This window comes from Xyrauchen texanus, chromosome 32 (genome assembly GCF_025860055.1).
Source record: "Xyrauchen texanus isolate HMW12.3.18 chromosome 32, RBS_HiC_50CHRs, whole genome shotgun sequence".
NCBI classification, from domain to species: Eukaryota; Metazoa; Chordata; class Actinopteri; order Cypriniformes; family Catostomidae; genus Xyrauchen; species Xyrauchen texanus.
The window spans coordinates 18,306,685-18,318,851 of NC_068307.1; the positions used below are offsets into that span (position 1 = coordinate 18,306,685).

A 12,167-nucleotide genomic window follows, 5' to 3' on the forward strand; every position below is an offset into this window, starting at 1 on the left:
TGATAGATTGGCAAAAGAGGCAACAAAAAAGGGACATGTTGACATCAAATTACTGGACTAGAAGGACTAATCTAATTAACAAGGACTACATTAGCGATTGACGGTAGGTGGCAGTAATGCGACAATTTGGATGCCAACTGCAGTAAAACACCAAGCAAGAAGAAGAAATTCGTACGTCACTTCTCCCAGGGTGGGATCTGCAGCCAGTAGGAGGCGCGAATTCACTTCCGTTTAATCGCCTCTCCTGCGCATACTCACGTCTTGGGCTTATCAGCGTGTGCGACGCAGATAGATCAGATCTTCGCTTTGTAACCGAAAGGTCTGGTGACTTGCTTAACTCTAACGACACTTTAAGAAGAAGGAACCTGAGGTACGTCTTGGCTCGGTTTAAAATAATTTCACATTTGTCTGCTTGAATCAGAGCAAATGTTTTTTCATGAATGTGTGGGCCTCACGCGCCCAAACAGCGTGCGCTGTTAGCTTGATGCTAGAAGGCCTCAAAAGAGCGACCGTACATCCACTCTAATCTGTTAAAACTACCCATATAGCAAATCACAGAATTACGTGGTTAAGTAAATTAAATCTAATTGTGCTTACTAAAAACTACAGGAATTACATAATTTAGATAATTCAAAGTAGCTTAGCCTACATACCGTTTCTATATAGAGACCCTATATTGTTTGTTTTTGGTTAAGAATAGATGACGAATCGATGTTTCTTTGATCGTAATTGGGAGACATGTAAAATTTATTCATTTTCAGGCGAGTGCAATCTATGAAAACGTTTCAATGGGCAAAACAATGTGGTGCACGGTTGCAAATGCGTATTGAGGGAGGGCATGTCCTGGCTGGCATTGGCTGTGGTCTTTGTTATAAAGGTTGATCTTTCTTTTTTCCTCTTTTTCAGACTTAAATCTTGAAGCTGTTAAGCGTCTACATGGCCGTCAGAAGAGGACACATAAGGTATCTAAAAGTAAGTATTTATTTCTATAATTGGCGCTCTTGGAATATACAATTTTATTGCATTATTTTTCAGTGAAATGGCGAATAATCTTAAACATAACAATTCTGTGTTAAGGTAGGATGGAAGTTCATGCTGCCCATTGAGTAGTTAGTCTTTGTGTCACCATGATGGAGACCGAGATTAAATTAATTCTAGCAGTCTTATCACAGTGTACTTGAATAGATGTTCTACTGTGATGTCCATGGCTTTATTTAGTGTAGATGCTATACATTAAAGGGCACCTATTATGGCATTTAAAATGTTCCTAATATTGTTTTGGGAGTCCCCAACAACAGTTTTACATGCATGCAATGACAAAAAATTATAATATGCATTTATGTTTACCTGATTTGCTCACCGACTCCCAAATGATTCGTTCAACGACTCATTTTTCCAAACCCCTCCTTTGCGTGACGCTAATCTGCGGTGATTGTTAAAATGACCCAGTCAGTTGTGATTGGTATACTCTGTGCAGAGATTGTCGGAAACGGAACGCCCATCACCGCTTTGTAGTAAAAAAAGCAAAATCAGAGAAGGAATTTGAGTTGATTTATGTTAGCGATCCTAGCCCAAAGTTCGGTGGTAAACACCCAGTCAGTTATTGTTTGCGTTAGCCCAACGAATAAACATATTGGTAAAGCACTGCATTACTACAAGTTATTGCTCTATTCTTTATGACAACTCCAATAACATCGACAAACATTTCACATATTTAAAAAAAAATTTGACATTGGAGACCTAGAAGCTGCGCTGAGCGTAACTTACACAACACACACAAATACTTATTAAGCATGCTAAAAAACACATAAAAGCAACAATTATTAATAATACTTACAGGTTGTGATTCGGAGGAAGCTGATCCAAATAAACTTGGTACTGAACCTTCCTTCAGTATCAACCGGCTTGCAAATCCACACTTGAAAGCATTCATGTTCGTAAAGCAATCGTCATTAAAATGACGCGAACACAGCACAAGTTTTGGGCTATACTTGTGTGGTATAGTTGTAAATATAACCTCTAGCCACTGATTCTTCACATGCTCGTCCCTGGGCAGTGAAAAAAAGGTCGCTTTTAATATGCACTTCAGAACACAGCGTCTTGTTGTCGACGTGATATTTTCAAGTTTTCCCTGGTGTCTGCGCGCGCAATGAGTGGGCGCGGCCAATTTGGTAATTTTTCGTCTTGACGTCACAACGAAAAGGAAAATGACTCGTTGGAAAATAGATTCATTACATTGACTCAGAGTCGACTCCTACTTTTGAGAGACAATAACTTTTTTTACAGTGAACTTTCATATATAAAACTTTGCAGGATGTTTTTGTTCACTTAAATCTATGTTACACACTACATGAAAGGTAATTTTCAAAATTCCATAATAGGTGCCCTTTAACTAAGGTGGGAAAACAGGCCAATAGCCTTTTCGTTTTTTTTATTTTCTCCCCAATTTGTAATTCCCCAATGTGGTCTTAAGTACTCATGTGACGTAGTGACTCGCCTCAATCCAGGTGGAGGAGGACGAATCTTTGTGTCTGAGACGGTCAACCCTTGCATCTTATCACGTATCTTGAGTCATATTGTGTGTAGGCTTCACGCTATTCTCCGCGGCATTCACATTATAGTGACCACTAGGAGGTTATCCCATGTGACTACCCTCTCTAGCAACCAGGCAAATTTGGTTGCTTAGGAGACCTGGCTGGAGTCACTCAGCACACCCTGGATTCGAACTTGTGAACTCCTGGGGTGGTAGTCCGCAACAATACTCGCTGAGCTACCCAGGTACCCTAATAATCCCATAGTTTTTCAATTATTTAATATGAATGAAAAATGTCCTCTCTGTGTAAAAAAGTACTGAACTTTAGAAAGTACTGGTTTCCAGGGAAAGACTTCCAATGCATTTCTCCTACACTGGTATCACCTTCAAAGCCTTTTGCCATCTGAGATTAAGTGAACTATTACAGGTCAAATGTGTTTGTTTTTCAGCTGTTACATAAATACAGTACAAAGCCAAATAGGACCTGTGTGTTAGCTCAGGTTTACATATAAATCTACTTGATGACAAAACCTCTTTGGAGGGCCAATGTTTATAGCGGGGGTGTGTAACTCAACAGATCTGCGCAAACTCCTATGTGGCATTTCTTCCAAATGGGTAGGTAGTTTCCATTTTTGACTTTGTTCTAACCATTCGAACAGCTAAAGTAAACTTCCCCTTCACCTTGCTGGCAATGCAGTCCTCCAGTGTAGCAATTAGTTATCAAACCACATTTGGTTGTCATAAATGATTGATTGATTTTACCATGATTATATGTAATAATAATGTGCATTGTATACATACCTTAGCTTGTCTCTGTCGATGTTTTAAATGCTCTTCTGAAGCTTCCATCCCTCTGCACTGTCTAGTCACATGATACAACAAACTCCATGCGGAGTAAGTCTTTTATTTTATAAACTACTAGAGTGCGCTGTTATACTGTAGAACCAAGGAGTTTCAACTGAAGAACCCTCCAGTGCCGGAGAAATTAAATAAACAAACCTTAAAATCTATCGGTGTTGAATTAATGTATTTTTTGCAATGGTCGATAGTTAAATAAATGCTACTGTTGGCTCCGATATATCAGTCAACCTCTATTATTAAGTCCATATTTACGTGTTGTCTTAACGCTGCAGGTTTGTGAGGTTCAGAGCCAGGGTAATGACAGAGACAAGGGTGCCAGCGCAGTAAAGGTAAGATCAACCTTTATTTTAGTGTAAAGACTGGAGTGATGCTGGCTAATCATTTAACTTTCACAAACTTGTTGGAACTTCAATTTGTAATCAATCACATTCGTTTTTGTTCTAACTGGGAAAATTCTGAAATGGGTTCTGTAGTTTGCTCACTCCTCATTTTTTCTCTGTGAAACAGGAAGTATATGACATGCCGAACGGTTACGAGGACCACATGGGCGATGAGCCCAGTGATGCAAAAACCAACCTCATCGTCAACTACCTGCCTCAGAACATGAGTCAAGAGGAGCTTCGAAGTCTGTTCAGCAGCATTGGGGAGGTGGAGTCAGCCAAACTCATAAGGGACAAAATGGCAGGTAAATCTTCCCAAACACAGCAGAATGAGTTAGTGGCTATCTCTTTTGTGATAGTTTCACATGGAGTCAGATTCTTTCATTTATTGTCTTATTAGCGATCACCCAAGAGCTGTTTTTTTATGCTTATTTATTTCTCCATGGGTTTATAACTACAAATTTGTACAATATTATAGTATTCTTCAATATTTTATTTTTATGTATATGTTACCATGGGTCTTTTCTTTTGATTAGTGTATTGAACCTTGGGTCAGGGTTTTTTACACTTTTGACTGTGGTATGTTATGCTTCAATTATTGTTTCAATTATTGTTTTTTATTTAATTGCATGTTTTTCCTCTTTTGGTTTTTCCTATTAGACAAGGTATTAAGATGGTATTGGCCAGATTTGATACCATAGTCCTTATTCCCAGTCCATATTTACTTTTTGTTTGTAATGAAAATGAAGCTGTGAGGGAAAGGCTGTCTCTTCAATGACATGCACATTGCTCCTAAATACAGCTCCTAGATCACATCTAGCCTAATTTTCATCTACTTGTGTTTTCTGGAGTTCTTTATCTACTTTTCATGTAAAACAGAAAAATTCAAAACAGTTCACAACTATTGAAAAGACTGGATGTCTGTCCCTCATAGCCTCGTGGTTTTCCTGTCAAACATTAAAGATGGCTCTACTGTGAATAAGGTCCATAGAGAATTTTATTGGATTTGAGTTCTCCCACAATGCATTGCAAAAGTAGTTTCATTTAGGCTTTCCTTTTAAACGAGTTTCTGTAAAAAGGTTGTATAAAGCTCAAAACACATTTGACATTTTGAAAATGCTTTACTTTTTCCACACAAAGTATGGGCATCATTATTCTGACTTGTGTGCTGTTGGGCATGCCAAGTGGAGAAACCAATGTATTTATTTTCTAACACCCTGTCTACGCACGGCGCAACTGTTGACATGCCGCAACGGCTTTAGCCATCTATATAAATCGGCCACAATGTAGAAAAAACATAGAAATTAAGGGGTGACTAAAATATCCAGACTGCAAAACAGACCCACCCACTCTCACAAAAAGTGGTGAGACTAAAACAGCATTTTTTTCTGAAATCTGTCAAATAAAATCTATAAATTGGCCACAATGCAGAACACACAGAAATGTAGGGGTGAGACCCACTGTACACAACCCAACACACACAATCACACTGCATGTGCACTCACACGGACTGACACAGCCAGAAAGGAGAATGCAGAACACACTCATGTACGCGTGCATGCACACACAAATGCACATAAAAAAAGATGAAAGAACAAATTCGGTGTCTGACCACAAGATAAGAAAAATTCAATATTCCACTGTGAAAGTTTACAATTTGGTGCAGAGCCTCATCGTCCAGATGTCCATCTTTTTTAACTGAGGAATTTACATGTTAATAATATCCAAATTTCATAACCCTTTTTTTAAAAAGTGCAAATTTGTTTTGGTAATACCCTAGACACCAATGATTAGGAGGGTTAAATTAGTACGCATCACATGCTGGCTGTATTGTAGCAGTTAGAATTTATTTACATATTCAACAAACAAAATTCATGGCAAAAAAATTATAATGTATGATATTTAGAATTAAAATCATTTTAAGATGGATGAGAGAGAGTAGCTCTGCAGCACATAGGGCTGGGTATCGCTAAAAAAAAAATATACCGGTTCCTAAACTACCTTTTCCGATACCAATTTGATAATCCGTTTTAACAAGATTACAATACACATTATCTCAAAAAAACTTTGTTAAAAAAAAAGTCAACACTTTAAAAATAAAACCAGACTCAAAGATTTCTGAGCCTTCTGGTCTCCTCATGCCAGAGTTGGCAGAGGCTATAACATTAATGTGAGGAGGGGAAAAAACAAGAAAGCTAAACTGTTAATTCAGACAACCGTAAGGATAAGTACAGTTTAACAAGATAACTAGTTTCATGTGAGTTAAACTTGATCAGTTACGGTCAACCTTAAAGCATTTTTGGCATTGATTTAGCGAGCTATCTATAGCCATACATCCAAACAATATCGAACATTATGTAGGTCCCAGTTTATAGGACTGTCACCACGCACAGAAACGTTAATTTAACAAGTACACAAGCATGAACCACTACAATTTAGGCGATTTTGTTTGTTTGCTAAACGTTAACCTTACCTGTCGGTGTCCCAGTCATAGCACCGCTGCGTTCATCAGTAGTTTTGGAGGACTCGTGTGGTGGGCATGTTCAAGGTAGCTCTGTGGCAGGACTCTGAGAGGATGACTGCACTGGCTCGGTCGTCTTGCAGTCAAAGACTGAGCATCTTTCTGCTCTTAAGTTTATTCCATGCACTGTCAAGTGCTTCATCAGATTTGTTGTGTTGTCAGTCTTGGCCGCTGTTGACATCGAGCCTTGTGAAATGTAGCCACACTTTTGATCTTTTATATCTATGGGGGTTGGGACACACTACAGCCTCATGTGTGAGCCGCGTCTCTGGGTGTTAACTAGTGTTTTTCGTTGATGCCTAAATGCAGACCATCACTGGCACTTTTTTTGATACTTATTGTTTAGAGGCAATTCAGTTGGTGCCTAAATTTTATCAACTCAATGCCCAGCCCTAGCAGCACATCTGCAATACACCTGGGCTTCCTTTTACTGTCAGTGCAACACACCGCAATGGACGCTTCCAGTATAGACCGCTTTGATTGTAATGGGATCTATTTGCTGCTTGAGTCTGGTGAAGACAGGGTGTCATACCATTTTTTTTTGGGGGGGGGAGTAACAATTTCCTATTCACATGTGGAGTTCCTGAAGTGGCTAAGTGATGTCAGTCTGGTGCCATCTTCATGCATCTATGCCATTTACTTTTATTTGAAAAAACATTTTGGTTGTCCCCACCTCCAGCATCCCACTTTTTAAGGGTTTTAAAATACTTTATGTGATGTATGGTTGATATGAATGAGTTCTGTATTTTATTTGTTTAGAAATACCTACTAATGTTTTTTGTTTTTATTTTTAAGGAGGTGATGGAAGGTATTTTTGTTTTTATTTATTTATTTTTTGCCTACAAGCTAAACTATAAAGATTGTATATGATGTTTGGTTCTAATACTGTATAACAGTTTTCTTTCCTGATGTCAAACGGTAATTGTTTTTTTTTTTTTATGATCTTGTGACTTTTTATTTTACTGTTGTCGTTCATTTTTAATATTAGCTTGTATTATTTATTTTGTGCTGAGAGACTAGTCGACAGGATGTGGACAAACGTTTGTTGTTTTTATTTTGTTTTTTTTTTCCCCTTTTGTTTTCTCTAGGCCACAGTTTAGGGTACGGATTTGTTAACTATGTTAACCCTAGTGATGCAGAAAGGGCAATCAATACACTCAATGGCCTGAGACTTCAGTCTAAAACTATCAAGGTAACGTGCAAAGAGGTGTTTCTGTTTCCATGTGTTACATTTTAGATGTGCCATGTTAAAGTATATACCAAGCAGTAAAGGGCGTGCTCCAGTCCGGCCTGCTTTCTGTAAGGAATGAGCTTTATGAATAATCTTATGAGTTTGAAACAGTTTTTCTGTCTTTTCTTTACTTTCAGTTTCATGAATTTTCTTTTTCTTGGTGTTTGAAGTCAATGGACTTTGTCCTTTTAAAATCTGTATGATTGGCTATCCTTGATGACTTGGCATGGTTAAATCAAACATTAGATACACGATTATACGGAAGTTGCTGATCTTTTTTTTTTAATTATTAAAATCTATAATTCCTTTGTTTTCATCTGGCAACTTGTTTTGGTGCATAAAGTGAGGGGTTGTGTTAGTGGCCATTTTGCTTGAGTATGAGAACAGAAGCCCTGCACTGCATTTTAAATTAAAAAGAAAGTTGTCAAAGTTTTTTCCTTTTTTATTTTAATTTTTTAGTTGGCATAGACAAACTGTTTTATACCTATATGAAATGCAGAATATCATTTGTGGATATTTTTTTTGGTCTTTTATTTTTTTGCTATTTCATACATGAAACTCACATTTGAGGTTACTCTTTAGCTACACAATGGAACCTCATTATTTTTTTATCCATAATGGGAGCATATGTCATTACATTTTTACTTCATAAATTATTTTATGTTGCATTAAAGGGTAGTCTTTAATGAGGTTTTTTTTTATCTCCATTATATCAGGTCTCATTTGCCCGGCCAAGCTCTGACAGTATTAAAGATGCCAATCTGTACATCAGTGGTTTGCCCAAGACCATGACACAAAAGGATGTGGAGGACATGTTTACCCGCTACGGGCACATCATAAACTCCCGTGTGCTGGTTGATCAAGCCTCTGGTAATGATGCTGCACAATTTTTCACCTTTAACTGCTCATTTAATATATTGTCTGGGTCTCAATTTTGTTTCTGAATTGTTTCAGGCCTGTCACGTGGTGTTGCGTTCATTCGGTTTGATAAGAGGGCAGAAGCAGATGAAGCCATCAAAGACCTCAATGGCTCCAAACCACCTGGTGCATCTGAACCCATCACAGTGAAGTTTGCTGCCAGTCCTAACCAGACCAAGAATTCCCAGCTGCTCTCACAGTTGTACCATACTCAATCCCGTCGGTTCGGAGGACCTGTTCACCACCAACAACAGCGCATCAGGTGAGAAAGCGACATGTTTCCTTAAGTTTGAATGTTGTTCGTTAGTCTGAATAAAGTAACTTAAATGTAGATTTTCAAATACCTTTTGAAATGGGTCTGTGCAATATAGGCCATTTCAAGAATAGAAATGAAAACGAATGAATTGGAATGATCCAAACGTAGACCAACAAAGTCTCTTTTTCAAGGCAAGTTGGTCCACTCTGCGGCTGTTGTTGAAATGCTGTTGGGCAGTTTTGGAAGCCATGTAAACAAGCAGCATGTCTGTACAGCTCCTATCTACTTAAATGGGGAAAGACAAATCTCGAAACGGTTGGTCAAGTCTACAATAAAATGTTTCAGATAAGCAGTCAAATGTTATTGTAGTGAGGTGCGTGTGGCGCCGGCTTCACTTGAGCGGGCCCACCGCGATGCTTGCTCCAATCCCCTGCGTCGCAGCTAACTCGCACAATACACTTACTGCTCCATTCCTGGACACAAGATGACGCCAGCAGGCAAAGACTCTTCTCCTGAGAAGAGGCGCACTATGTTTAAAGGCAGCAGTGATGAGGCTGAATTTTTTCTGTTTACCTTTGGCTGCTGTTAGGCATTCCAGTTTCTTCAATTCATTTTAATAGAAGTGGCCCGTGTCTGCTAAATGTTCTGTTTTGACAAGCAGAAAATGTTAATGAAACTGACGTCACCAACAAACAGTCCTTGAAATGGTCTATAGCTAAATAATTACTTCTCTAAATGAATATGTTTTATGCAAGAAAAATACAGAAATCTAGTTGATATAGTTTGTTTTCCACTCTGTTTTATATTACATTTATTCAACTCATTAAATGAATATTAGGAATATTTGATATCTCCCAGCCCTAGTTGGTATTTAACTATTTGTGAAAAGTGTTTATTATCATATCTGTCATAAGAGTTGCTCTTCTGATTAATCTCTCTCATGCTCTTACAGGTTTTCACCCATGAGTGTTGACCACATGAGCGGTGTTTCTAATATGAATGTGGCTGGCAGCTCTCCCTCAGGCTGGTGTATCTTTATCTATAATTTAGGTCAAGATGTAGATGAAGGGATTCTGTGGCAGATGTTTGGTCCCTTTGGTGCCGTCACCAATGTCAAGGTCATACGTGACTTCAATACCAACAAGTGCAAAGGGTTTGGTTTTGTTACCATGACAAATTACGAGGAGGCAGCAATGGCCATTGCTAGCCTCAACGGATATCGCATGGGGGACAAAGTCCTACAAGTGTCGTTTAAAAGCAGCAAGTCTCATAAGTAAAGGAAAGAAGTATAGTTTTGTTGTTAACAGCTTAAAGTTCATTGAGGTTTGTTCTAAAAATTTCAGTTATTGTTGACTGTCTACATAAACCTATTAATGCATCTCTGTTGGGGTGAATAAGTGTGCTAGTGTTATACTCTGTAGTTGAGGAAAATATGTAAAAATTTAGAATTTTTGTAAGGTGATGATATATCCCTAATGATTGCCTGGCATTGTGAAACCCTGGGCAATTTAAATTACATCCAGGGGACCATCAAGGTCCACCCTCCCTAAATGTGTTAGTGTTTTTGCTCTTCTTTCAACCTCCCTTCCTTTAATCACACTGGACTCATTAGTCCATTTTTATTTTCTGAAGGAGTGTCAGTGTAAACCACACATTTTCACCTCTTCTAGACCTTTGTAAGTAGTGTCAGCCACCCGTCTAGTTCTCCAACTAACCCATCCCGTATTGTGAAAGGAAGTTTGAAGGACCAAATAACTCTGGAGTGTAAAGTATTGTCACATATATGATGTCAAGGAATGAATAAGGTTTTTTTTTTTTTTTTTTTTTTACAATTGTCTTTCTATATTTGTTGTATTTCAACCAGTTTAATTTTATATTTTGTGTAGACATTAAATGTTTTGCAGTTAACAGCATGTTACTTTTTCATGATTGTTTGATTTTATCTGGACGTTTGTTGAAAAGCATTTAAAGAAAGGTTTAAAAAAAAAAAAAACAAGCATCATTGAATGGATGGCTCACCCCCCACTTAAAAGGTTTACAATGTTTCTGTCTTAAATTAAGTCAATTTGATACAGGGTTGTAGGCACATGGCTGCTGTTAAATCTAGTTTTTAGACCAGTATTAAATGATGAATTTTCAGCATAAATATTGTTCATACATTTTCAGTGTAGTGCTCTTACCAAGGCAACCCCCAAATGTAGCTTTTTACATTGTGAAATTTATTTTGCTTTTTGAAGGTTTTTCAGAAGTTTAAAGGGCCATGTATAAGATAACAATTGTATTTTATTGTCCCAAGATCTCGCTGTACTTTAATAATACATCAGGTTGCAGGCCAGCACTATGCTAATGTGCATGTTTAGATATGTCGATAGGTTTGACATCAGTTTAATTGTACGTTGTGCTTTGGGTCTGCATTGATAGTGACCTGAAGTCATGTAGCAGGATGTTTCATGTGTTTCCTTCCAATAAATGCCATTGTTGTAAAAATGTATTGTTACTTGGTTTCTAAATGCTTCTTAAATGTAATGTTGCTTGAGAGTAAAAGATTCAAATAAGCTTAATTTTCAGTTTTATTGTTTTAATCATGCTTTATTTGCTGATTGTTTTCAACAGACATGTTACATTTGTCTGATCATCAACTTTCATAATCAGAAGCTATGTCTAAAGGCTATAATTAGGTGCTATTAAGCTTCAATTCTGATTTGGACCAGTGTGCACTGAATTATTATTTATTTATTTTTTTAATTCAGTTGTGTAAATTGGTTTCACGCAAGGAAACTGTTTCTTTGATTTAAAATGTAGGCTATTGAAAAAAATGATCCTAAAAGTATCGATGCTTCCGATACTGATGTTGTATCTGAAATATCGATCCTCACAAAAAATATCGATTCTAAATTATTTTTTTAAAATATGGGTATTATTATTTGGTTATCACGAACAATAATCATAAAGCTTCAAAGTGAAATAAAATGGATTAGGATATATTAGCAAATACTTGTGCAGGATGGGAACTGTTTCTTCCGCTCATCTTAAAATTCATAAGTGCTGAAAGACACAAGCGCTTGTGCCGTCACAAGACTCGTTCAAACGAGGGATCAGCGCCTTGTAGAACTGATGATAGAAAATCAGAGAAACAGTTTCTGGTATAGTCGAGGGCATATATACGTCGTATGCCCACATGAAATAACTGATATTATATAGTATTTGATTATTATTTATAGATTCTCTCTAAACGCGCACGGATATGCTCTGGGGATCACTGTCAAGACAGACAGCTCGACTGAGCTGATCCACCAATCAGAACGTTCATTTCAGGCGCAATTGAATATTTGCTAACCAATCATATTTTCTGTTTCAGTAAGGGGCGGGGTATTTCCAGCGTCTGATGCTCAAGCGTCACTGGAGAAACTATAATTTGGACTGCATATTTATTTCTCTGCTAAACGAAAATATATGTATATACATTT

The 12,167-nt window shown here is 37.6% G+C and overlaps 1 protein-coding gene across 1 annotated transcript; it reads left to right on the plus strand.

The window, feature by feature from the left end:
• The first annotated feature begins 217 nt into the window (after window positions 1-217).
• On the plus strand, window positions 218-11,248 carry elavl1b (ELAV like RNA binding protein 1b). The gene is made up of 8 exons (XM_052101451.1): window positions 218-370; window positions 907-972; window positions 3,667-3,723; window positions 3,902-4,079; window positions 7,384-7,487; window positions 8,243-8,396; window positions 8,481-8,706; window positions 9,653-11,248. Exons 2-8 carry the CDS (start codon window positions 937-939, stop codon window positions 9,975-9,977), a joined length of 1,080 nt encoding a protein of 359 aa, XP_051957411.1. The 5' UTR covers window positions 218-370; window positions 907-936; the 3' UTR covers window positions 9,978-11,248.
• Window positions 11,249-12,167: the final 919 nt, after the last annotated feature.

Bases quoted from the DNA above. Each gene is read 5' to 3' on its own strand.
- elavl1b (XM_052101451.1), top strand. From the start codon at position 937: ATGGCCGTCAGAAGAGGACACATAAGGTATCTAAAA. The intron at 3,724-3,901 runs GTAAGATCAACC...TCTGTGAAACAG, and splicing joins AGGGTGCCAGCGCAGTAAAG to GAAGTATATGACATGCCGAA. The intron at 8,707-9,652 runs GTGAGAAAGCGA...ATGCTCTTACAG, and splicing joins CACCAACAACAGCGCATCAG to GTTTTCACCCATGAGTGTTG.